The 27,547-nt window shown below is 42.7% G+C and overlaps 1 protein-coding gene across 2 annotated transcripts in view; it reads right to left on the bottom strand.

Annotated features, from left to right (window-relative positions):
* FAM120A (family with sequence similarity 120A) overlaps positions 1 to 21,751 on the bottom strand; it is a 106,746-nt gene extending 84,995 nt beyond the window's left edge. Inside the window, exons 1-3 of one of the 2 annotated variants that reach the window (XM_042452894.1) lie at positions 20,996 to 21,751; positions 11,437 to 11,683; positions 10,641 to 10,723 (exon numbers count right to left, since the gene is read on the bottom strand). In XM_042452894.1, coding sequence (XP_042308828.1) covers positions 10,641 to 10,723; positions 11,437 to 11,683; positions 20,996 to 21,469 — 804 coding nt within the window. In that variant the 5' untranslated portion in view covers positions 21,470 to 21,751. The remainder of the gene's footprint in view (positions 1 to 10,640; positions 10,724 to 11,436; positions 11,684 to 20,995) is intronic. The other variant, XM_042452895.1, reaches the window with a different exon arrangement.
* Positions 21,752 to 27,547: the final 5,796 nt, after the last annotated feature.

Below are 27,547 nucleotides of genomic sequence, written 5' to 3'. Positions count from 1 at the left end.
TGACATATTATGAAAAGAAAGACTACAGTGGGGAATGCATAACATAATACTGGAGGGCAAAGGTGGTAATGGTGTCATAGGAATAAAGATAACAAAAGGGATCATGGAAAATAAATGGTGAACAGATAAGTGGATGAAAGAGAATGAACATACTGGAAACTCAAGAGACAGCACACAAGATGAAGGAGTGAGCCAGTGTACAGAACAGAAGAATACAATTACTCTGACAAGAAACAGAAAGACAGAACTACGCTATATGCTTGTGTAACCCTTGTGTAGTCATGTACATCCAGCTTGCATTCCTACACAGAGTTCTTAACAGAACTGTGGCACACTGTAGGACCTGATGGGACCTGTCAGAAGCTCATTTTTTTGTGAATCAGATCTAACAATATGATGGCCCTGGTGGCAGAAATAAGAAACTGCATATTCTGACATCTTATGTACGTATGTGTAATATGATCTGTAAAGAGTACCCTTGTATATCAATACACACACATGGCTTCATCCTCATTACTAGAAATCCTGAAAAGGCAAGTTTTCCAATGATGCTGAAAAAGCCTCACCTGCAATCAAATTGAGAAACTTGCCTTTCCATAGTCCCCAGTTGTAAAGATGGAGTCTTATACACATCCATGTATATGCAAGATTGCTGTTTTCAGACCTCCTAATGACTACAGGGAGGCAAAGCACATGTGAAAACATGCTTCCCACATCTATATAACATCAGAAAGGGGACTGTGTGGCCTGTTGAGATAGGATGTGGTGGTGACTCAAGTTAAAACTTGAATTTTCCATTTCAATGCATACTTACTCACTAGCTGCTGTCACAAGGATGGAGAAATTGTTATACAGGTTCCATCCAAGCATCAATCTAATTTTTTAAAAAATATATTTCTAGACTTTGAGTTGAGAGTGGGAGGATGATACACATCATCTAAGACTACTTGTTAATTTCTGACTTTGGTAATGCTGGGATTCTTGAAAGAAAACATATATATGGCTTTATGGGGCACTTCTTATGTTCTTAAGCAACAGTATGTATTCAGGAGTGTTTTAATTGAATAGTTAAGATACATTAAACAGTTGAGATACCTTAAACACATTGGTGTGTCAGAGAAATTCTACCAAGTAGTAGAGCAAAGTCAATCACACAAAAGTGAAGTTAACCCATTCTTGCCTCAGAAAAGTAAGGCAGAGAAAGCATTCAAAACTAAAAGGCTTCTTAGGAGCTGACTTCATATTTCTTAGTTTCAGACTTTAAACAAAAGTTCAGATAAGCAGCTTTGAAAACTTTCTGACAACAACCCAAACCTAAAAACTAACCAGAAAGCACATGAAAAACTTCCAAGGCATTTGGGTTGTTCTCAAATAACAATGCCAAACAAGTATGGGAGAAATGTTCTGTCAAAATGGAAAAGAGGAAACAGTCCCTCTGTACTTATACCATTCAGGATTTAATAAGTGTCAAAACCATTCTTGATTTGTAGGTAATGCAAAAGGACAAAGTATAAAATACAGACAAGTGTGCTTTGAGCTCATCAAAAATAAATAAATGCAGTACTTTATATAACTGCTTTTAATAATATAGATGAAAAAAGCAGAAGGATGAGGTTATAACTTCCTCACTGCATAAAGCAAAGAAGGAACTTTATAAAATAAATAAATAAAATTACCTCCACAATAGGATAAACAAGAATGGAATGAGCTAGAGAGGAGAAAGGTAAAATCATGCAGTTGGTGATCCAAAGTTTTGATATCAAATGGGGCAACCAAGCCAGAAAGAACAAATGGAGATCTTTCTCGATTTTACTGGTGTAATGAAACTATAGATAAAATGCTCAACAGAATAAATGCCTTATCAGTAGGAACAGGATTCAGCATTCTGAAAAGCAGAAATAAGGCTTTACTTTCAATAGTACAATATAACTAACAGAGAGCCAGTGTGCATAGACTTAGCAGGTCCAAATCCCCTTAGAAACTCACATAGAAACTTAAGCAAGTCACCTTCTCTCAGTTTAAGAGGAAGGTGAGGACAAACCTCTGAATAAATCTTCTCAAGAAAGGTTTATGACAAGGATGCCATAAGTCAAAGTCGACCAGATGGCACAAAACAACAATATCTGATTTTGGTTACTCATAAAAAGCATTAATTCAAATCACTGTATATGAAGAATTCCAACTCAAATTATGTTAGAAATGAACAAGTGGTCATAACAGGCAGACATCAAGTCTATTCAAAATAGAGGTGAGAGGGCATAGAATGTATGTAAGTTTATTTTATATTTATGTTCTAGAAAAAAACTATTTAGCTTAACAATAAATGTGAATCTAAGAAACCATTATCCATTAATAAAAAAGGATTGAAGATCAATTCAAAGACCCTTGGCTACTAAGTTTAAAATTTAAACCTTTCTTCCTATAATAAAAGAATAAATTACCGTATATTCCGGCATATAAGACGACTGGGCGTATAAGACGACCCCGAACTTTACAACTTAAAATAGAGTGTTTGGGATATACTCACTGTATAAGACTACCCATCTCTTCCACGATAAGTCAGAAAGGAGCTGAAGGCACACAACAACAACAACAACAACAGCAGCAGCGACAGAGGAGAAAGAGGGGGGAGGAGAAAAAATGAGAAGGAGAAAGAAGAAAAGAAGGGGAGGAGGAGGGAGACTCCACTACACTCTGAGGATGGTTCCACGTTTGAAATAACAGCAATACACAACATTATTTCACCCACCATCGACAACTCCTCCTGCCCTTCCTCTTGGTGCATCTACACTTTAGAATTAATGCAGTTTTGACACCACTTTAAGAGCTGCTGCTCCATCCTATTGGAATCCAGGATTTATAGTTTTATAAGGTCTTTTGCCTTCTCTGCCCAAAGATGCAGGGGGGGGGGCACTGCCAAACTACAAACCCCCAGGGATTCTGTATGGAAGGAGCCGTGGCAGTTCAAGTGGCCCTATTGGAATCAAAGCCCAGGAAGCTTTGTGCCAAACAAAATGTGTTAGGCTGCAACTGCACTGCAGAAATAATCCAGTTGGACACCCTCTAACTGCCCTGGCTCAGTGCTATGGAATCCTGGGAATTCTAGTTTTCTAAGACATTTAACCTTCTCTCTCAGCAAACTTGTGGTGTGACAACAAACTACAATTCCCAGGATTCATAGCACTGGGCCATGGCAGTTAAAACGGTATGAAACTGGATTGGTCTCTGGAGTGAAGATGCAGCCTGAGTTGGATCCAAGACACACCTCAGAAATAATCAGTTTGAGACTGCTTTAACTACCCTGGCTCAGTGCTAGGGAACCCTGGGAAGTGTAGTTTTGTGAGACATTGAGCCTCTCTCTATCAGAAAGAGCTCTGGTGCAAAACTATAATTCCAAGGATTCCCTAGCAATGAGCCAGGAGAGTTAAAGTGGTCACAAACTGGATATTTCTGCAGTGTGTTTGGACCTTGGTTATTAAAATGCTCAAGGTCCAATCCATACTGCAGAAATAATCCAGTTTGAGACCGCTTTAGCTGCCCTGGCTCAGTGCTAGGGAACCCTGGGAATGTAGTTTGTGAGAAAGAGCTCTGGTGCCACAATGAACACAATTCCCATGCATCTGAGGAAGTAACACTTAAGTCTAGGAAAGCTGCCAACTTTTCTTTCAGTAGACTCAAAGGTGCTACAAGATCATCTCTCTATCCTCATCATCACCATTATTGTTATCATTATTAAATCCAAATGCACCTGCAGAATTGGCAACACTGATAACTGTAGACTCATTCTCTGGGGCTGGGATCTGGAAATGTGGAGGCAATATTATTATTATTATATATTATTTCCCCTGAAATTCCCTTGAAAAACCAGGAATCCTGGGAATTGTAGTTTGGGGGGCGCGACCACTGTCCTCAATCTGACTGGCTGTTAGTGTGACTCCATTCAAACAGGATTGGTTGCTCTGTAGCCAGCCTCGCTCTCAGAGTCAGGGCCCCCGGGAAAGGAGACAGGGGAGGGGGAGGGAGGGAGAAGGAAGGAAGAGAAGAAAAGGAAGAAAAGGAAGGAAGGGAAGGAGGGAGGGAGGAGAGAAGGAAGGAGGGGAAAAGAAAGGGAGAGAAGGAAGGGGGAAAAGCCAAGGAAGGAAGGAACGGAGGAGGACGCTCCTTTGCCTTTGGGAGAAGCTTTCCTACCGAGGGCTCTCTTTAGGACCCAGCGGCTATCCGGCATACAAGACGGCCCCCGACTTTGGGGAAGATTTTCCTGGGCTAAAAAGTCATCTTGTACGCAGGAAAATACGGTACTTCATAAAGGAATAAAGCACTTCATGAAATTGTAATCAGGATGGCCCTGAAAAACCTTCCATGAACTTGACAATCTAAACAATTGTAGACTCGTTTGCTAACATCCCCTTCCTATATAGGGTGCTTCAGCAAGTGCTTTCCAGTAAACTCCATCTATTTTTAGCTGAAACTGATTTTCTACATCCACCTCACCTGAGTTTTAGGACTCATGTGAAAATGTGTGAACAATAACAACCCTAGTTATCCTGTGGGCTTACTTTTACCACATGAGAATATAACAAGAGAAGTGTGGCCCTGATGGTTCTCATGGAGATTTTGAATAACTATATCATTCTAGAAAACCTGGATTGGAGGTTTGTATTCTAGTGGCCTCACTCTTATTAAGAGAGCTGATTCTAGATAGTAATTCTGGGGTTGGGGTGGGGGTGGGGGGGTTTACTACTTTGCACATTATGGCTGTATACTATTTCATGTTGTTGCTGTGTGCCTTCAAGTTGTTGCCAACTTATGGCAATCCTGTCCCAGGCTTTTCTTAGCACATTTCTTCAGAGGTTTGTCACTGCCATCCTCTGAGGCTGAGAGTGTGATTTGCCTAGGGTCACCCATTGGGTTTCATGGCCAAGTGGCAATTCAAACCCTGTTTACTAGGAGTCATAGTCCAATGCTGAAACCACTACACCACGCCGACTATTCTCCCCCATGCTATTAAAAACTGATGAGGAGGTTATCATCCAGAGATGTGGACTGAGGTGCCAACAATAAGCACATGACACTCAACTCTATTTCTCCATTTCATACAGTCCAAATGACAATGTAGATGCTCCAAATCAGTGTGGCAGTGGACCAATGCCAATAAACTGCAATCTCACTCCAATATGACTGAGTTAGATTATCTGGCTGGCTGGTATTGCTGTGAATTGTTCTCTCTCTTCAAGCATCAAATTTACAGTCTGGGAGCACTCTTTGGTTCAGAAAACACTGGAGGTATATGTGACCATCCCCCATGGTTAAAAGCTTTCTAAAAAAGCAGATTTAGATGATATACCAAATTCAACCCTAGTCAGACAAAGATCTCCTTACTACAATTACCCATGCTCATTAAGTTCATGATTGAATTATTACAATGCAATGTATGAGAGGTTGCCTCTGAAAATCATATGGAAACATCTGATCTGATGCAGGTCAGCAAGCTTGTTAAATGGAAATGGGTGGTATGGTCATATTAAACCAGTGCTTTGTGATCTGCCATTTGGGAGCATCTTTCCCTCTAAATACTTAGCTGGACTTCAGGTTATTGTCTGAGTTCCTTCTCCAGATGCCCTCACCAAATGAGGAAAGAGGCTATCAGCATAAAGAAAACCTTCTCCAGAAACTTATACCTGGTGTCTATATGGTGATATTCTTGGCATCAAGTATTTTTTTTATTAAAAAAAAAATCTGCCAGTCTTTTAGTTTTTCCATTTTACTCCAAGATTCTTCATCTACTTTAGAGTTTATGTATACAGGCATACCTCAGTTAACAAAATCTCTGACAAAGAAGCTTCTTTTTTATAAAGCTTCATCCACCTCTCTCTCTATCTGGAAGGTTTTCAGCAGCATTGGCATTGGGAGCATGATGAAAGAGGGCTGAAGAAGCACAGATTTTCAGTGTCAGGTCGCAGCAGTATGTCTGCACTATGCAATATAATAAAGATTAAGGTAGGAAAAAGTGGGATTTTACTCTAGCCAATCCTACTGTAGCTGTGTGTGTCTAGTTACAACAGTTCCCTCCATAATCACTTAGTGAACATGTTTGAAATGCAAAAGGGACATAAACCTGCCTTGCCATCTCCCCACAGTATGTTTTAAAAATAGAAAAAAGAAAAGTATATAGATCTATACATCTGACCACCAAAACAGAAATCATAAAAAAAGGGTGAAAGGCTGGTGAAAGGAGAAAACATATCCCTGGTTGCATTTTGAAAAAAAAACCTTTCAGTTGGTCTCTAGAAGGCTGAAAATGTTTCTGTTTACTTATGCAAGGATTACTTCATCTAGTTGTTTCATTTCACATGTACGTATTTTTATGTTTAGATAAAAAGTTTGCTGAAACATATTGAACTGCTCTTCTTCTGCCTGTTGTAGAGACCTTTCTCTATTCTTTCCATGTTATTTCTACCTCTGGTACCAAAGTTTCTGCTACAGAAGTAACGCCCAGGAGCACATCTACTTCCTGAATTGAGGCATTCCTGTATTACCTTTTTTCCTATTAATAGCTTATAGAGCCCCAGCAACTAAATACAGAAATATAATTTTTAAAAAAGTATTGCAAATCACTAAATGTTTCACAGCAGAGACCATATATAATTACTTTTAATCATGGTTCCTTTGTGAGACAGTGAGACATCAGGGTCAAGCAGGTAGGACAGTTGCTAAAAGACCCAGAAAAGGAACAAGGAGGAAGGAAAAGATAACCTCATCTAAAATCAAATATTTTATTATCATCTTAGGAGAGAATGGTAAAATGTAATATAAACAGTTACACTGGAAGGATAATGCTTTGCAGGGTATTACCTAAAAGAAGTACATTATAAGAGATTGTTTTCATAGTTCCAGCTCACTTTGTCAATAAGAAATAAACTAACACACAAGGTTCTTGTTACTCCAAGATTTATAAAGTTAACAAAAGTAACTTTCAACTTTTTTTTCTTTATTAAGTAAATATATATCCCACATGTCAGGGAGCTTGTTTGCAAATATAACATATTAAAAAGAATATTTAAAATTTTATATAATGTAAAATGTATATTTTATTATCCTGAATTTTATTTTATTCTCATACACCATTTTATTCCTAGATTGTACGCCATAGGCAGGTTTGCTCTTATCTATTTATTGTTTGTATGTACAGCGCTGTGCAAATCTACAGCACTATATAAATAAAGAATAATAATAATAAAGTATCACTAACAGCTGACTGACCCAAAAAAATCAAGATATCAATAATTAATTAACAATGACCAAATCAGGACTGCATTTACTCAGGTTTCCATTTCTTCCCAGGAAATAATGACCCAAAGAAACTTCCTCCACCATTGTTTCCAACATGTTAAAACACTATTTCCCTCCATTCTTTCATCATCATCATTAGTCTCCATGAGACAAGAAGGAATATTAACCATGGCAAAGCTTAGGCTGCAAGTTAGATCTATAATAAAAATGCCAATTCCTGCTTTTACAGATGTTGATAAACTTGCATGAGGCCTTCTGATTACCATGATATACATTATCTATGCCAAAACAGAAATGTACATGAATCTCGATGTATAGCATTAAAAGCAGCCTAAGGGCCAAACTACATAGGATCAGTAAACCACTCTTGTTTACTTGTATGCCCACACAACACACCTAAATCAAGGGGTGGAAAGAGGTACCTAGGATATCAAGATTGAATCAAAAGAAACCATTCATGCATTAGAACAAATATAGGAAACAATGGGCAGGAATAAAGCTCCCTTAACAGATTAATCCATTTTGTTGCAAGAAACTTTCCTCTCCATTTTATGCATCAAAAGGGCAGATATTGTAACAACACACAGGCCTGACACAGCCACTTCAACCATTAAGTTACTAACATTTGTGCAAGCAAAAAGCAGCATCTCCTATCAGAGTTGCTAGTGGACTTTAAATTGTTTTGCTCATCTGTATTGCAAATGGCAGCTCACCAGCTTGAGCCACCTGGGTTATATTATTTGTCTGTCTAGACAGACACAAAGAGGCGAGTGCACACAGGCACACTTACCCACAAGCAGGTTCTCAACCCTACCTGCAACCTTCTTCTGTTGTTATTGCCAATCCATGTGAAAAGATAAGAGGCTATTTAAAACAAGAGAAACTGATGTATAGAGTCAGCCTAGTCCTTAGCTGCCCAGAAAGTTGTTACATTGCAATTTGTTCCTCAACACACATTCATGGACAGGACCTGTGCTTTGTATGCTTGATGGGGAACTAACCATATCAGAAAGAATTAGACCTGACCTTTGCTGAATTGGATGTTGGCCCAAAAGTTGGAAAAAAGGTTCCCCACCCTTGCACAGGAACTTCAGAAATAAGCCAACACACATTAACCCTGTCTGCAATGCATTTCCAATGGTCAGTTGTATTGAATAACTCCGGTGAAACTATGTAAAAATAAAAAAACACACACACACATGCACACTAAAGCAATTTGATTCATGTTCCCAATCAAATGATGAATGACATCTACACTACTCACATTACAGTGGTACCTCGGGATACGAAATACCCAGGTTACGAAATTTTCGGGATACGAAAAAATCCCATAGGGAATTATTGTTTCGGGTTACGAATGTTTTTTCGGGTTACGAAAAAACTTTTGGTGCTTTTTTCGGCTTTTTCGCACGGAATCGCGGCTTTTCCCCATTAGCGCCTATGGCAATTCGGCTTACGAAGGCTTTTCGGGTTACGAAAGCGGCCGCGTTACGAATTAATTTCGTAACCCGAGGCACCACTGTATTTAATATAAAGTGAATGAATGTGAAGCCCAGCAATCTGCATGCAGATTCATAGCAGCCTATCTATGTGTGACGGCTTTGAATGTCATGACCTGTGATGCTGCAGGTTGGAGCAAACCAAGGATGGCTCTGTTCCAAGAGTTTATTTTATTTTTCAGATGATTATGAAACACTGAATATAAATTATCACTCAAAGGAGGAGAGAAAATCATCCCAACACCCTGGGAAACGCACAGCACTGAATCAACCTTCATTTAAGGCTACAATCCTAAAATACAATTAATTGAAAGCAAGTTCCACTAATGTCAGCAAAACTGATTTTCAAGTAAACAAGATAAGGACTGGGCTGTTAGTATATGATGGTTTCTTCCACATTCACTATCTAAAAAGGAGTCAAAATGCTTTTCTTGAGCATACACATGCTCATGCAACCAGCAACAACAAAAAAGCATTATACAGTTGCAATGAAAGATAAAACAAACTTGTCAAAAATTCATGTCACACTTTTGCCCTGTTTAAAGTTAACTCCAGTACCACGACTGTTTCTATAAGCTGTTTATTCAGGCTGAGAAAGTAGTAGAATTTAAGAAAGTCAAGGAGTTATTTCTCATGTCAAAGGTGCGTTACAGACCGCCCTAAAGCGGGCAGTCTGCCACCGCCGCCATTCGCTGCAGAGGAAAGCCCCAGTGGCCAGACCGTGAGGCTTCCGGACGCAGCGAAAAAGGAGCGCTGAAATGGCGCTCCTTTTCAAAACGCGGAAGTGGCACCGCAAGGGGCGAAGCGCGCCCTCACGGCGTCACTTCCGGTGCGCCACACTGGACGCTGTGCATCCAAGACGTAAAAATGGCAGCGCCCATGTGGATGGGTGCTGCCATTTAGGACGCGCTCCGCGCATGTTGGGAATGGGGCCAGTTAGGAAAGGGCAACCCTTCCTAACCCTAGGACGCGCTGAGTGCATCCTAAATGGCAGTCTGTAACCCGCCTAAGTAATTGTTTATCATCTCTTAATCTTCCATACTGATAACTAGTAAGATGGTATAATATTTTAATGACAAAACTAGTTTTATTTGTATTAACTAAAAATATTTTTCTACCATGCAGCAAGTGAAAAATAGTCCTTTCAAACTAAAAGAATAAACCTCCAGGTGCACCTGCCCTGCTAAATCTCACAAACTTCAGATTTGCCCAGAGAACTGGAATCCTAAGCCTGTTCTTTCTGATATTTAAACCATCACAAATTGTACACAAATTATATCCTCATAACAGCTTCCAAACTAGCAATTCCACAGCCCTGTAAATCAGAGCAGGGATGAGGAAACTTCAGGTCTATAGATGATTCCCAGACATTCTAGCCAACATAGGCAATAGTTAAGGATTGTGGGAGTCATAGTTCACAACATCTCAAGGGACAAAAGTTCTCCATTCCATTGTAGAGAACAAGGGTATACAGATTACGATAAATTCTATTCTCTCACTGCTAACTACCAATCAAAAAGTAATGAATACAGGGAAGAAAGAGAAAATACAGCCAGTTTTGCAAAATATAACTGGTGCTTTTATGATAAAATGAAAAAGAAAAATACAAATGAAGGGTATCTGTTACCCTAGCTATTAGCACAGGTGTAAACAAACTTAAAGAGTATCAACTGTAATCTTGCATAGTCCTGGCACTGTACTTTAGATTAAGGGGACTCTGGATCAAACTTTTATCAAAGGCACCCAATATTTAAGGTTGGAAAAATCCAATATTAAAAGGTACCCTATGTGACAACTCATTTTTATCCTAGTTTATTAGTTGAAATACCTGAAATCATATTAAAGTTATACCTTAAGGGAGGCTAGTGGATGTTCTGGACCAAGTAAACTCCAATGAAATGAAGCCAAATCTTCATCAGGTAGAATATGATTACCTAGAATATATAATATGTAACATTTAAAACTGTGTGCTTTATGTAATTATCGTGTGCTTAATAAAGCAAAACCTTGAAACAGAACTTGGCATTACTGAAGACACACCCAGTTAAAAAAAAATTTTTTAAATAAATTCAGAGTTTATGTTGTTAGTGAAGCTACAATAACTGAATGTAGTAATAAGCATTTATAGTATATTTTCCTAGTATCTTCTTGTTCAGAAACATGTTTATCAGACAGCCGTTTCTACATCTCTTAGTTCTGCAACCAAACAATTATTTCTAGGACTGCAGATCTATTTCAGATACCCCCATAACTACATGATTATTACTTCCAAGCAAAAGTGCTTGTGAAGTACTAGATAAAAATTTCTTGCACTACTGTGAAGTCGAAGGCTTTCATGGCCAGCATCCATAGTTTTTCTCTGAAGATGCCAGCCACAGATGCTGGCGAAATGTCAGGAAGAAAATTTTCTAGAATATGGCCACATAGCCTGAAAAACCCACAAAAAACTATTTCCCAGCAGAGAAGGGGGCCGAGCATCCTGATTCTTGCACTACTGTGCATATGCCATAACAAAATCCACAAACTTGAAAATACAAACCACAAGAGGACAAACATCTCATAAATAGGTCTAGAAAAACATAGTCCTTCAATTAACACATTTTAAATATGACTTTGAATGTTGAAGTCCATGTGTCATTCCACCTACCTAAAAGAGCAGCAAAAATAGGAAACCGATTTGGATTCAGGTCCAGTTGCTTGGCAACTTCATGCATCAGGTATTGGCTTGTCGTGAGGCTTTTTCCATTACGGCTCAGTTTAAGGGCATGGGCACTGAAATAGTAAGGGATGTTGCACAATGCGTAATCTGAATCATATGCAACCAAGCCATGGAAACCCTTTTCTCGGCAAAAAGCAATTACTTCTTGATGGTGATCTTCAATGCTCTGTGCAACCTATGTTTAAAAAATAAGGGAGGGGGGAAAAGGACAATGTACAAAAAGTTAATACTAAATTACACAAATTACTGAATGTGTACAGTTTAACATGTTAAAAATGTTATGAGCATGTTAAAATAAAGTTTAACACCAAGAATGTGCAGGCCCAGTTTACTGAACCCTGTTAGGCACAGCATTGAAACACAAGATGGAATCCAGTACTGCTGCCTTCAGCCAAACGGTGCTTTTTAAATACTTCCCCATCTAAACATGGTACTGTATGTATGTACATCAAGAGATTCTCCCACTGAAATGAACAGTGGTGCAAACATTGCTCTTGCACACATGCTTGACTGATATTCCTGACTATACTATACACTGAGGAAGGAAGTAACAGAACAAGCCAGATTTCCTACTTCTAGCACCTCACACCTAAAAAACAGACAAGGTCTATCCTCCAGCCCACTTTGGGTCCCTTTCTGGGAGAAAGGTGGCATAAAAATGAAATAATGTAAATAAATAAAAACATACATGTCCATTTTTTTCATAGCAAGTATTTGCAAGACATATACTTCTTTCAATTAAGTGGCTGCTAACCAATCAAAGGCTTATCAGCGTCTTTTTTTGGCCTTCTGCTATTGAGAGCTCAGCAGGAAAAAAAGTCCTCCGTGTTTTGACATGGATACCATACCACTCTTCTCCTCCTTACCCTCCAGCAGGAAAGAACTTGGAACTTGTTTGGAACTGGGAACTAGCTCAAAGTCAAGACTGTTGTACATATACCATTAGTGATGGTTACTCCATTGATTTAAATTAAAAAAGAACATTTGTACTTAAAGCAAGATTGTGTCTACACTGCAGAAGTAGATCAGTTTAACACTGCTGTGACTCAGTGTTATGGAATTCTAGGATTTGTAGTTTTGAGAGATATTTAGCCTTCCCTGTCAGAGAGCTCTGGTGTCACAAAGACTACAAATCCCCAAATTCCATAAACAAACAAACAAACAAGCTTCATCTTATATACCGCTTCATACTGCCTAATTACTGCAAGCTAATTTGCCCCAACAATCTGGGTACTCATTTTAGTGACCTCGTAAGGATGCAGGCTTGAGTCAAGCTTGAGCTCTTTTGCTGGTCTTCAACTTATGGTTATGAGTGAGTGGCTGCAGTATAGGCATTTAACCACTGTGCCACCAGGCTCCTGGTTCTGAGCCATGGAGAATGAAGTGGTGTCAAACTGCTTTAATTCTGCAGTGTGGCAGCAGCCTAAACACCTTAATTTGAAATTCAAATATTTTAAAGCAGATGTATTAACTGGTTGTTATAACAATGAAGAAACTTTGGAGCATAGCTTTAATTCTACATGAAAATGTAACTGAAAGCTTCTCGGAAATCAGTAGAAATGCCCTTTGAACCACAAATTATCTAGGCAGAACAAGAGGACATTTATTTGGCTCTTTCAGTATATTTGCAAGGGTATTATTTGCAAAAAAAATTCTGGAAGTTTTAAAGTGATCTCTAGAAAGTTCAGGATTTTTTTTTTTTTTTTGCTGACTTGTGCAAGGCTTACCTGACCTGGTTAGTTCATTTCACATGTGCATATTGGTAACTTTGAATAAAAAGTTTGTTGAAAATGTTCATATTAAACTGTTTTTCTTCATAGTGGTGCATTCTTCCCATGTTATTTCTGCTTTTGCTACTAAATTTTCTGTTAAAGCATGCCTAAGAACATTTTGTCAACTGAGATATATCTGTACAAACATCCATGCTCTTTGGTCAATAGAATAATGAACATAATTAATTTGAGCACAACACTTTGGTTTAGATAGCCAAGCAGCACAAGGTCATCCATGTGGATTTGCAGATAAATCTAATGGAATACAGTATGGCATATCCTAGATTTTAACAACTGTGATAATAATCCCTACAGCCAGTTTCACAAAAGTAAATAAAAAACATGACTTGCAGGCTAAACCTGAATGCGTCTACTCAAAGATCCTACTGAGTTCAAAGGAGTTTCTAGGTAACCGGATATAGGATTGCAGACTTAGTTGCTGCACTTAAGCAGGGATGAGTGACAAAAGACCTGTTTGCTTCTGAATGCCTGCCAGTGTTGCCACCAAATCTGCTGCCATGCCTCTGACCACTGAAATTTGGCAATGATGCTGCAATTCTCCTTTAAAACAAGGAATGCAAGCAGTATGAACTTTGCAGCTGAGCTGTACTATGGTGAAATTAGATGTGCGCTTCCTGTGTACCTTGTTTTAAAGGAAAATTGCTTCTTACTTGATTGTAGTCGTGGTAGCACAGTGGCCCACTCCTGGAAATATGCTGCTCCTGCACTATACCATTATGTAGCATAATGAACAAGAGCTACATCGGTCCGGAGGCTCATGCCTCCCCAACCTCTTCCAGTGCTGTTGAGAAAAGGTGTCTGAAAGCCTCTGCTGCCTGTTTAGATTAATTGAGGCTGCATCCAAACTGTAGAAATAATCTACTCTGACATGACTTTAACTGTCATGGCTCAGTGCTAAGGGATTCTGGGAACAGTAGTTTTGTGAAACATTTAGTCTTATCTATCAAAGAGCCCTGGTGCCACAACAAACTATAATTCCCAAAATTCTAAAGTATTGAGGCATGACAGTTAAAGTGGTGTCAAACTGGATTACTTCTAAAATGTGGATGCAGTCTTACCTTGCCATGCCATTTGAAGTACATAAACTGCAATGAAACTTAAGTATAGACTCTTTGAAGCTAGCCATTATCAATCCACAGGTTATTATGTTGGCTTGTTTAAATAAACCAATGTTAAACTTCGCAGAGTTTGGTCATCACACTAAACTATGATTGCTTAAAATTGGATGCAAAGACTTCAATCTCCTCTTTGTTGCTGCACCAGAAGAGCCAGAGAGTTGAACAACTTGAGGCTGGATGTATGTACTGTAGTTCATTCTCATCATACTAGATGGCTCTTGGTTCTGGGTGTCCAGGGTCACTGCTGCCACTCCCCAAATGCCACATAATACTAGGAATGAGGGAATGTTGGTATTTCTAGGAGTGGGAAACAGAATGTGCAAGTGAAGACATTCCTACACTCTTCCCTTCCCAGGGCAACTGGATTTCCAGTACAGTACTTGTCCAACAGCTGGATGGCGAGTCAAGAACCACACAAAGGCAGCATCCTTCTTTCCAATAGGATTTGGCTTGCTGAGAGGGCAACAACATTTAATTCTCTGCCTCACTGGCACCCAACTCACCATCCAGTACTGCATGAGGCCCTAGGGGTCATAAGGTTTGCCTGTCCTGATTTAGTATGATGCCTAAATGCAGACAGTATGTTATTTGTAATGCTTAACTCCACAAGGCATTTATTTCCTATCCTTCTCATGTTTCTCTCTTTTATACAGAAAAGGGCTTAGCCTACATTCAGTTTGTAAATTTGAGCCTTGAATTAAACACCTTTCTGCATGCTGTTTTTATCTTTATTTTTTTAAAAAAATACAGAGATTGATTTTTTAAAAAAAAATGTAAAATTCAGTTTAAAAAACACTGCTTTTTACTTACTGATTTATTTATATCCTGGTTTTTGACCCTTTGTGGGAATTCTCAGACAGCTTATATCAATTACATTAAAAAAAAAAACATGGTAAAACAAATCAGTTCTGGCAGCATACCAAAATGCCATGAAGGACTTATGATGTCTCCTATATTAGAGAATTCCAGACCTAAACATCATAACTGAAAAGGCACTGTCACAATTAATACCCAAATGAGCCTTTGGTGTCAAAAGCGACGTAAAGCACTCTCTGATGATCATCACATGGAATGGGTAGAATCACATAGAAAGGGATAGTTCTTTACATATCTTGATCTCAAAAAACTATTTTGCTCATGATACAGCTACTGTACACACATACTCAAACCTATTCTTCATGGGCCTAGTCTTTTTTGCCTACTACTTACATAATTCCATCCAAAGAAACCAGCAGTTTACTCCAGCTATTATGTATTCTGTGCTGGCAAAGAAAAACTGAGTAGAAAGGCAAACTTTACAGGCCAGGTCTTCCAATTTAAAAAACAAACAAAACAGAAACAGAGTCCAGTACTGCTATATCTTTTACTAAACATGTGTTCCTAAGAGCAAAGTTATAGAATCACAATTTTATAGTTGGAAAAGACTACAAGGGAGATCCAATTCAACCCTATGCTTATTTGTATTTTTTTAATGTTGGTCCATAATGAGATTAAATTAGATAAATCAGATGTTAAATGATGAGTAAGCCACATTTTACTACTACTATTATAATTTTACTTATGCACTCATAATTTGAATATACAGTGCACCCACGTCATACGTGGGCATGCCTTACACGGCTTCCAGCATACACTGGAAGTCACACTGCAACAAGCCCTTGCATGCCTTGGAAGAAGTAAAGGGGTGTGCGCCCATGGTGTGCATGCCATGGGTACAAGCCCCATTACTTATAAAGGGGCTCCAGCATACGTGATATTTCCCTTATGCAGAGGGGGTTCCAGATCCCCCACATAAGGGAAGGGCCCACTGTATATAGTGGAGCCTTGCCTTACGTGGGGGATCCGTTCCAGACCTGCCTGCGTAAGGTGATTTCCACCAATGCTTGAGCCCCATTCAAGTGAATGGGGTTTGTGCGCATGGCGGCACACACCCCATTCATCTGAATGGGATGTGCCACCCCTTGTGCCCCGCATGCTCCCGCACGGCTTGAGCACATACACTCAAAGCCACATATAGTGCTCCCACGTATAACACAGGCGCACTGTAATTAAAAATAAATGATATGCTGTGTATTGACAGAATAACATGCATTATGAACAGTTTTCTATGAGCCTCTTATAATCATACTCTCCAGGTTTTTCAGTGAGTGCACAATTTGCTAGAAAAACGACTTGAGATTTCGTAATATCTGTTCAGAAAATTATCACCTCACTTTAGTTGGTAGCATAAGAATCTGTTTATTACATATGTATGTTTACTCCAGTTGAAAACCTGACAGAATGTACCTTAATTTTTCTATTGAGTCATATCAATTTTTAAAAATTATCCCATCTTTTATTCACAAGTGCCATTGAAGGTGATTCACAATACAGATCAATAGTAGATGACACAGTGGCCTACACTCAACAACATTTCTTCATTTACAGTACTCATGATTTTGTCAGTAGACTCTGATATGCAAATACAAATAATACTGAAGAATAAAAAGGGCAATCAGCGTATTCTAGCAAAAATAGTTGAACCTACAATATCTATGCATGTTAAAAATTGTCTTTTTTGAAAAAAAAAAAAGGGATGGTATGGTAGTTCCATAAATTTTGCCATTGAACATTAAAGAATCAAAATAAAGCAGGGTTTATTAGAACTGCATTCTGAGATAAAGTAATATTTTTTTCCAAAAAACTGGACGAGTACAAATGTTTGGTGTCTCATGTAAGAAGACAAAGAAAAACAGAAAATTCAAACTGGGAAAATAAAGGCAAAGTTTGGAATGATAAGTGACAAAAAGAAGGCCTTAATCTAGCACACATTTAAGCAGCACAGTATATACGTATAAACAGCTTTTCTGTGAGTCGACAAAAAGAAGAGTTATTACTACCAAAGCTGCAATTTTATACTGCAGATTTACCTAACAATCAGTATCACACTTTTTAATGCACAGCAATGTGGGGGATAGTTCAGTTCAGCGGGGGCATATGCAAACACTTGCCATATACTGTACAGTATTTCTATCTTCCTAGGCAAGAATGTGAATTATGTGATGGACAGAGAGGCCTTTCTTCCAGTAAAAATACTGATCAGCACTCCTTCTAATCAGCAAACATGATTTGCTCAGACCAAGACTGTTCGCCCCATGAACACTGTGCATTTTTTTTCCTGCAGGGAATACTGTACAGTACGAACAAGTTTCTCCCCTTAATCAGTCCCTCCTTTATTAGAAATGCACGTCACAACTGATTAAGTTACCAGGGAAAAGTGTGGTTGCACTTAACAGCTTTCCACTTCCACACCGAAGAAGAATTTAACAAGCAGAGGCGAACAGAGCAGTCTAACTTGTTCACCGTAGTGCTACACTTCACGTCTGTCACTCCCACAAGCCAATCATTACACTAGATCTGTCAACTTGTACGCTTATGAAATTTCTTACCAGTTACAACTGAAACTAGGGGTGGGACTTCCACTATCAACTTAGTCTGAAGTATCACTGCCTCTCTAAAATGCACAATGATTTCTAGGCCTTAAAGCACTGGTTGCAAGCAAATAATAATAATCAAGTGCCCTAACTCAAGCACACAGGGTGGTCTTACTTCTTTTAGTTTCAATGAACTCAAGAGCAAAATATTGAAACTCACTTTAAAAAGTATTTTGAAGAAAGTTGTCTCTCCCAACCCATTGAGAGAAAAAAATCTTTGTCCTGGTTATAGGAATGGTTTAATCTGCCAAAGGGACAGTACAAAAGCCTGATAACATTAAGCTCTGATTACAGGCCTGTGCATGTCTCTGAAGGTCACATAGTACTGACTATACTATGCACCAGACCTGTCTAAAAGTCTGCAACTAGTTAGAAGTGTCCTCAGCACTCTTTTTTCTCTCGTTTGTGAACAGTTTCAGCAGAATAATCCAAGGATTATACACTTTCACTAACCGATTTCACTTTAGTGAAACAGATTTCATTTATGATAAAAAGATGAAAGAATGCTAGTTAAAATGCATTTGTAGAAAACTATTAACTAGTTCTTTTGACTTTATGTGCCCAGTGATCAAAGGGACACTGTTTGACATTAAGATAAAGACCATCAAGGCTAGACAATAATCCAAGAGAAGTTTAAAACTATTAGCCCAGTTCATTTTCCTCACAGCAGTCGTAAATTTACTGGCCTACACCTTCATGACTGTATAGTAGTCATGAAGTAGTTTTTGAAATGGGAAAACTTTCACTTGAAGTATTTTCCAATTGTTTACAGCCAACCTTTCATGGAAGTTCTACCTTTTGAGCTGTAATGGTGGCTTAAACCACAGTTTCTCTCACAATGTTCATTTGTTAAAAAACTTGTTGCTTAACTTTCCTTTTCTTAATAAATGTACGTCCAGAGTCCCTTCATATCCACTCATAAGTTAAACAAGATGCAGAAGCAATTTTAAAAAAGAAAGAAGGAGGCAAATCTCCAGAAGACTAGCAAGGGACATTTTATAAATCTGAGTGAGCAGAACAATGGCCTTGGAACAACATGGAGTCAGAAAACACTCTTCTGGAGTTTGCAAGATGAGGAAATTGCACACATTTCAAACATTAACTAGGGCAGATCTGGAGAAGGACTACTGAAGATCCAGTTTGCTACGTGCTCATATTCTACCTCTCAAATAGTGAACAACAAGAACACCCTCATTTTGTACTATGATCAGGCAAAATGGATTCTGAGGTGTAAAATAATAAAGGCCCTTTTTTGTCAAGGCAAAATTATGTGCTTACAAAAAACAACAACAACCCCAAACCCAGATCTTTGAGAACAGTGGGCAAAGCAAAGGATGGCTGCAGCACCCAATTTAGTCCTGCAAACTCATTAGGCCACTTTGGAGGGTGGCTGGGCAGCTTGGGATGTTCCAGATCACCCTCATCTGGTTTTCAAAGCTTGACAGATATGTATAAATAGAAAAATCCCTGCAGAGATTGAGGACATCAGGGTGCTTACTAAACCCTTGCCTTCGCCAGCTAAGGGCACCCTGCGGCTCTGTGGCTACTAAGGACTTACTAAGGCAAGGAGAGGACTTATGGCCAAAGCCCATGTGGTGAGGGAGAGCCAGCGTGGCACAGCAGTTTGAGTGTTGGGCTACGACCCTGGAGACCAGGGTTTGATTCATTGCTCGGCCATGAAATGCACTGCCCTGGCCAAGCCACAGTCTCTCAGCCTCCTCAGGAGAAGGGAACGGCAAACCTCCTCTGAACAACTCTTGCCAAGGACACCAGAGGATAGGGTTTGCCTTCAGTCAGAAACGACTCGAAGGCACAGAACAACAAAATACATATTTATATGGGGAAAGGCCACTGTCAATCTCCTCCGAACCAAATCTTGCCAAGAAAACTCCAAGATAGGTTTGCCTTACGTCAGAAAAGACTTGAAAGTCCACAAGAACAGCAAGAGCAGTGTGGAGAGGGAGCTAAAGAAGATGAGAGGGAAGGGGAAAGAACCCCCTGCCAACCTAGAAGCTCCAGGGATTTGAGGGCCACCATGAATGGGCCAGTGGTGACCATGCTTGCTCCTTCCCAGGAAAACCACCTCTCCCTTCCCCAGCTGCCACCATCCCTGCCAGCTTTTGACGACATTTTGTGGAAATAGGGGAAGAGAGAGAGAGAGAAAGAACTACTTCTTGTTGTTGTTCCCTCACTCTCTGAAGCAAGAGAGCAGAAGGGCACAACCTGCTGCCATCTTAGGAGTGTGGCTGTCTCCCTCGCCCCCTCATGAAGCCCAGAAGGGCCGAGGAAGAAGAGGAGGAGCCCAAGGAGGCCATGGGCGGCAAGGAAGAGCCACCAGGGAGTTGCCCACTAAATGGCGCCTGGGCAGCCACCAAGGCCCTTCTCTTCCTGCCAAGAGAGAGAGGAGGGGGATAGTGCCAAGAAGTGGGGCAGGGGCTGCCAGGGACCAGGATGGGAAAGGGAGAAGGGGAAGGCAAATGGCGCCTGGTGCCAAGGCGGGCCTAGGACTGGGAAGGTGCCCAGTGCCAGGGCAGGCCTTTCCCCATCCTTCTCTTGCCTCGACAGGGCGAGGAGGGGGGGGGGGCCAGTGCCAGGGGACGCCTCCTTTGAAGCCATCTTCTTAGAGGAGTGTGGCTGTGGCCCTGGCCCCTCATGGAAGGGCGGGAAGGCGCCCAGGGCCTCCTCTCGGAAGCCAGAGAGCAGAAGGGGCACAACCTGCTGCCATCTTAGGAGTGGGGCTGAATGGTGCCTGATGTGCCTCCTCCTGGGTGCCCTCTCCCGGAAAAGGAGGAGGACTGGTCACTCTGGGTCACGCTCAAAATGGGGGGACATTTGGGGATCCTTCCTGGAGAAGGAGCCTGGAATGGAGGCCAAGCCCTGGGTCGCTCCCTGGAGCCTGCTGCTGCTGCTGCTGCCATCTTAGAGGAGGAGGAGTGTGGCTGTGCCCTCGCCCCTCATGGAGGCAGGGAAGGCGCCCAGTGCCAGGGCAGAAGGGGCACAGCCGGCTGCCATTTTAGGAGCGACGTGCCAAGGCATGCCTCCTCCTCCTCCCTGCTCCTGGTGCCCCAATGCCCGCCAGGTCCCCGGGCGGGCTCCTTCCTACCTTGATGTGGAAGCGGATGAGGGCGAGGCGGATGCAGTGGGCCATGCAGACGGGGGGCAGGAACCAGACCTTGGGCGGCGGGGTGCCCTTGTTCTGGACGTGGCTGACGATCTGCTGGGCCGTCTGGCGCTCGTTGCCCTGGCGCTTGACCCACTCGTGGAGCCGGGCCTTCTCCAGGGCGCCGTTGAAGAAGACGAAGAGCTCGATGTTGCCGTGGAAGCAGGCCTTGGCCAGGGCGGCCAGGTAGCCCAGCATGTGGTTCCACTGCCCGCCGCTCACCCAGTCCGTGTAGAAGCCGCCGTAGAGCCGGTGCAGGCAGTTCTCGGCGTCCACCAGCAGCCGCAGCGGGGTCTGCGGGGGACGCTGCCGCCCGCCGCCCACCAGGCTGCCCCGGGCCAGCTTCTGCAGCTCCACCGGCACCACGGCGCTCGGGCAGTGCTTCTCGATGTAGTCCTGGAAGCCCTGCACCCCCATCACGGCCCAGGGACGGAGCGGCGGAGGGGAGAAGGAAGGGGCGAACTCAGGAGCAGGAGGAGGAGGAGGAGTTGGGAGTTGTAGTGCGCCTTCTTCTTCTTCGAGGGAGGGATGTGATCGGGGAGTTGCGGGGCTTCAGGGGGGAGTCGTGTGGATCGGGCTCATGGCTAGGATGGCTGCTGCTATGGCTTTGGCTCCCTCCGCCATGTGCTGCCGCCTCTTCTCCTCCTTCTCCTCTTCATAGAGCCATGGCTGGCTCTTGCTGCTGCTGCTGCTGCTTCTGCCGGGGAAAGAAGGAAGGAAGGAAGGAAGGAGGAGGAAGGGAGGGAGGGGAAAGAGAGAGAGAGCTGGAGGGGAGGAGGAAGGGAAGGGGAAAGGAGTGGAAAAGGAGGAGGAGGAGGAGGAGGGAGAACGGCAGGGCGCTAGTGGGGATGAAAGCCAGCCCACTCCCCCTCCTCGCCCTCGCGGAACAGGCGGGACTTGGCCCGGGGAGCCCAGCCAAGGAAGGACGGAGGGAAGCCAGGAAGGAGGGCTCCGCGCCGGCTCTGGGACTTGGACGGGGCGAACTTCTGGCCCTCCTCCTCCTCCTGCTCCTCCTGGAGGGCTAGGCAGGGTCGGCTCCCGGCTGCTCTCGGCCCCCTCCCCAGAGCCCTGGAGGTGATGGGAGGAGGAGGAAGGGGAGGAGGCCCCGGCGGCGGCGCTGGGCCTGTTGCATAACCCAGCAGGCATGCGCATGGCCAGGAGAAGAAGAAGGGGCCGGAAGCGAGGGGGGGGGGGGGGGGAGGCTCTCTCTCTCTCTCTCTCTCTGAGGGGAGGAGGAGAAGGGGAAGGGGCTCCTTCTCCTCGGTGGTAGTGGCGGCTTCCAAGGCTGAGGGAGCGCGCCACACAGGCCCTCTTCCTCCGCCTGCTTTGACCAAGGCCTGCCCTACCAAGTGTCCTCCATTTTGAGGGGGGACAGACGTCCTCCTCCTTCCCCCCATTCCAAATTTTTCTGGCCAGGAGGCATCCTCAAATTTTGGAATCCATTTTGAGCAATTTCCAGGATTTGCCCCACTTTTCAGTCCAGGGAGAATTCCTAAATGCCCTCCATTTTTAGCATGACCAGACGTCGTCCTCCTTTTCCAGGACGAGCCCCACATTTCAGGCATTTCTGTCCAGGAGGAATTCCAAACTGTCCTCCATTTTGAGCATGACTAGTGTGACGAGGTCTCGTCCTCCTTTTCCAGGGCCTGCCCTACCTTTCAGTCCAGGGAGAATTCCCAAATGCCCTTCCTTTTCAGCATGATGAGACATCCTCCTTTTCCAGGACTTGCCCTCCATTCCAGGCTCCTGTCCAGAAGGAATTCCCAAATGTCCTCCAGGGAGGCCAGACGTCCTCCTCCTTTTCCAGGGCCTGCCCTACCTTTCAGTCCAGGGGAAATTCTCAAATGTCCTCCATTTGGAGCATGACCAAGGGGACCAGAGGTGGTCCTCCTTTTCCAGGACATGACCCCCATTCCAGCCTTTTCTGTCCAGGAGGAAGTCCCAAATGTCCTCCACATTATGCAGGACTCAGAAGCATCAATTTATATTTAGATGAATGTTTTGAGTTTTTATTGGCTCAGCTCCTCTTTCTTGAATGTTCTCCATTTGCCACATGACTCAGAAGCATGAATATATCTTTGTATGGGTGTTTTTGGTTCATGTTTGGTCGTGCCCCCCATTTTTCTTGAATATCCTCCATTTTGTGGTGGTGCTTTGGCCTCCTTTGCGATTATATGACATCTGGTCACCCTAGCCGTGAGGAGCTTCTGTGGTGGCAGCTTCCAAGGCAGAGTGACCAGAGGTCCTCCTTTTCCAGGACCTACCCTGCCTTTCAGTCCCAGGAGAATTCCAAAATGTCCTCCTCCATTTGGAGCATGACTAGGAAGCATGGATTTATGTTTATATTTTTGCTTTTATTTTGTAATGTCCTACACTTTTCTTGCATGTCTACATGATTTTACGATGCCTTGTCCTCCTTTGCAGTTAGCATAGCTGATCACCCTGGAGAAGGGGCTCCCTGGTGGCAGCTTCCAAGGAGGAAGCTTCCCTGGTGTCTGAGGCTTGTGAGCTGTGGTTATTCCTAGCTGCCCAGTCAGTTCAGTCAGGCTTGGCATAGTGGTTTGAGTGCTGAATTACCACTTTCCAGGGTTGGATTCTCAGCTCAGGCATGAATCCTCACCGAGTGACCTTGGGCGAATCACACTCTCTCAGCCTCCTCTGGGGAAGGCCATGGTAAACCTCTGAACAAATCTGGCCAATAAAGCCCCATGATAAGCCATAAATCAGAAATAACTTGAAGGCACACAACAGCAAACATCTTCTCAGCCTCAGAGGAAGGCCATGGCAAAACTACTCTGAACAGCTCTTGCTAAGAAAATCCCATGATAGGTCACCATAAATCGGAAGCAACATGAAAGCACACAACAGCAGTGTTGTGAGGGGGAGAGGGAGGAGGAAGAAGATGAGAGAAAAATCCTAGGCTAATCCAGAATCCAGCCTCGGCCATGTAAACCTACTGGGTGACTTTGAGTGAGTCACACTCTCTCAGCCTCCTTAGAGGAAGGCCATGGCAAACTCCTCTGAACAAATCCTGCCAAGAAAACCCCAGGATAGGGACCCCATCAGTAGAAAATAACTTGAAGGTACACAAAAACAAACATCTCAGGGGAAGGCAATGGCAAACCTCTGAACAAATTTGGCCAAGAAAAGCCCATGACAGGTTTACCTTAGGGTCACTATAAGTCGGGAATGACTTGAAGGCATACAAGAACAACCGTACCTTAGCACCAGCCTGCACATGTTTATTCAGGAGTAAAAAAAAAAAAACCTATTGTGTCCAGTGAGGTTTACACCCAGGTAAGTAGCCACTTGGACAGGCAGCTCTGAAGGAACTCAACAAGATTCTGAAGTCTAAAGATATGTCATTGAATCCTAAAGTTAGGATTGTACTATTGTATTTCCCATTTCTACGCATGGTTATGAAAGCTGGACAGTGAAGAAAGAAGATAGGAAGAAAATCAGCTCATTTGAAATGTGCTGGAGAAGAGTTCGGCAGACATGAACTACTAAAAGGACAACTAAATGGGTCCTAGAGTTAATCAAGCCTGGACTTTCCCTGGAAGCTAAGGCCCAGTACAGACTGGCCTTGATGCACATCTTGATGACATGCTAGGGTTGCCTCGGGGCATCGCTTACAAATGCCCTGCAACCCTAGCACATATTCCATACGTCAAAATGGCGTGCCCTGTACAAATGGGCGCTGCCATTTTGATGTGATGGACGCTTAGCATCTGCACGTCATGGTGCAATACTGTCATCGCGAGTGCACCATTGGCATACTCGGCATCAATATCATGCTGCAAAAACAACCTGCTTTTTGCGGGTTCTTTTTCAGACGGCGGGAAACCATGTGATTTGCTGCGTTTTCCCCCCTGGCAGAAAACTAGGCGCCGGCAGACTGCCCTTTTTGGGCGGTCTGTACCAGGCCTAGGATGACTAAATTGAGGCTTCCATACTTGGACATGTGAGGAGACATGACTCACTAGAAAGACAATTGTTTGCCTTCAAGTCATTTCTGACTTATGTCAATCCCATGAAAAGGTTATCGTGGGCTTTTCTAGAAAAGATTTGTTCAGAGGAGGTTTGACATTGCCTTCCCCTGAGGCTGAAAGGATATGACTTGCCTGAGGTCACCCAGTGAGTTTAATGGCTGAGCAGGGAAATCGAATCACGGCCTCCCGAGTAGTAGTCCTGCACCCAAACTACTATGCCATGCTGGTTCTAATGCTTGGTAAGATAGAAAGTGGTAGGAAAAGAGGAAGATCACATTCCAGATGCATAGAATGAAATCAAGGAAGCCATGACCCTGAGTCTACAAGATCTGAGCACAGCGGTGGATAACCGGGCAGCTTGAAGGTCTTTCATCCATGGGGTCAGCATAAATTGAAACTGCCTTGAAAGCAGCTAACAAGTAGGCACCAGATCCCAGCTGATATTGGAAACTAGTGTCAGCCCAGTTTAGTATTTGGATGGGGGACCACCAACAAATACCTGGTGATTATAGAATCATAGAGTTGTAAGAGACTGCAAGGGCCACCCAGTCCAACTCCCTGCCATGCTGGAAATCTCAAAGCATCCATGACATGGCCATCCAGTCTCTGCTTAAAGATCTCCAAAGAAGGAGAATCCACCACTCCGAGGGAGCTTGTTCCACTGTCTAACAGCTCCTGCTGTCAGGAAATTCCTCCTAATGTTAACGTGGAATCTCTTTTCTTATAGCTTGCATCCACTGTTCTGTGTCTTGGAACAGCAGAAAACAAGCTTGCTCCATCCTCAATGTGACACCCCTTAAAATAGTTAAACAGGGCTATCATATCATCTCTTAACTATCTCTTTTCCAGGCTAAACATACCCAGCTCCCTAAGTCTTTCCTCATAGGGCATGGTTTCCATACCCTTCAGCATCTTAGTTGCCCTCCTTTGGACACGCTCCAGTTACTCAACATCCTTTTTTAATTGTGCTCAGAACTGGACACAGTATTCCAGGTGAGGCCTGACCAAAGCAGAATAGAGTGGCACTATTACTTCCCTTGATCTAGACACTATACTTCTATTGATGCAGCCTAAAATTGCATTGGCCTTTTTAGCTGCTGCATCGCACTGTTGACTCATGTTCAACTTGTGGTCTACTTGGATTCCTAGACCCCTTTCACATGTAGTTTCATTCAGCCAGGTGTCCCCCATCCTATATCTGTGCATTTCATTATTCCACCCTAAGTGCAGTACCTTGCATTTCTCTGTGTTGGATTTCATTTTGTTAGCTTTGGCCCACCTTTCTAGTCTATACAGGTCATTTTGAATTTCATCCTGTCCTCTGGGGTATTAGCTACTCCCCCTAATTTGGTGTCATCTGCAAATTTGATAAGTATGCCCCCAATTTTGTCCTCCAAGTCATTGATAAAGATTTGAATATCACTGGGCCCCACTGGTCACTTCTCTCCAAGATGAAAAGGAGCCATCACTGAGCACCCTTTGGGTTCGGTCAGTCAACCACTTACAAATCCATGTAACAGTTGCCTTGTCTAGCCCACATTTTACAAGCTTGTTTGCAAGAATGTCATGGGAAACCTTGTCAAAGGCCTTACTGAAATCAAGATATACTATATCCACAGCATTCCCTTCATCTACCAAGCTGGTAATTTTATCAAAAAAAGACATCAGGTTTGTCTGGCATGACTTGTTCCTCTGAAACCCATGTTGACTTTTTGTGATTACTAAGAAGTAATTGGTGCACAGAAAGAGTTATTAAAGTGATTCAAGAACTGTATGAAGTTTGCAAAGACAAGAACAAACTGCAACTATGGTTCATCTTAAGTAATAAGAAATGAAAAATGTTGGTTTTTGTAAATGTATTGTGTTTAAATGTTTATCGTACATGCTCAAGGAAGGATTGAAGCCATTATAATGCCACAGTCCTGTCATCAGAGCAACCAAAAGCATATCATATTCAGTATTTTCAGAGGATGCTAAGATGTCAGAAAGAATTGAAAGGGTTGTATTCTCCCTGTCTGTTACCAAGCACAAGTCATCCACCAGGGTGACCAAGAGAGTTTTTTCCCCACAATCAGGCCAAAAGCCGGACAGAGTCAGACATTTGAAACAAGGGTCATCTGGATGCTTCTCCCAACTCATTGCCAAATAAATATCTTTGTCTGCAAATCCACCCTCACAGAGTCCTTTCATAGATTACATTTTAAGAGAACACTTACAATTTAAAAGTGTGACAGATGTATGTGTGACACAGGCAGATTAGTCAGCAGTTGGTGGTGGTGCTCACTAAGGATACTCAATATCCAGCGTCATCAGGGGCTGGCCTGAAGACAGAGTGCCCTCCCTCCATAACTGTCATCTTTCGGCCGTTGAGGGAGAGAGCAGGCCGGCCCAGCGTCATCAGGGGCTGGCCTGAAGACAGAGTGCCCTCCCTCCATAACTGTCATCTTTCGGCCGTTGAGGGAGAGAGCAGGCCGGCCCAGCGTCATCAGGGGCTGGCCTGAAG

The sequence above is a fragment of the Sceloporus undulatus genome, chromosome 2 (genome assembly GCF_019175285.1).
Source record: "Sceloporus undulatus isolate JIND9_A2432 ecotype Alabama chromosome 2, SceUnd_v1.1, whole genome shotgun sequence".
Taxonomy (NCBI): Eukaryota; Metazoa; Chordata; class Lepidosauria; order Squamata; family Phrynosomatidae; genus Sceloporus; species Sceloporus undulatus.
Note: the sequence above shows the minus strand (reverse complement) of the source record. Positions and strands in the feature narration are given on the sequence as shown.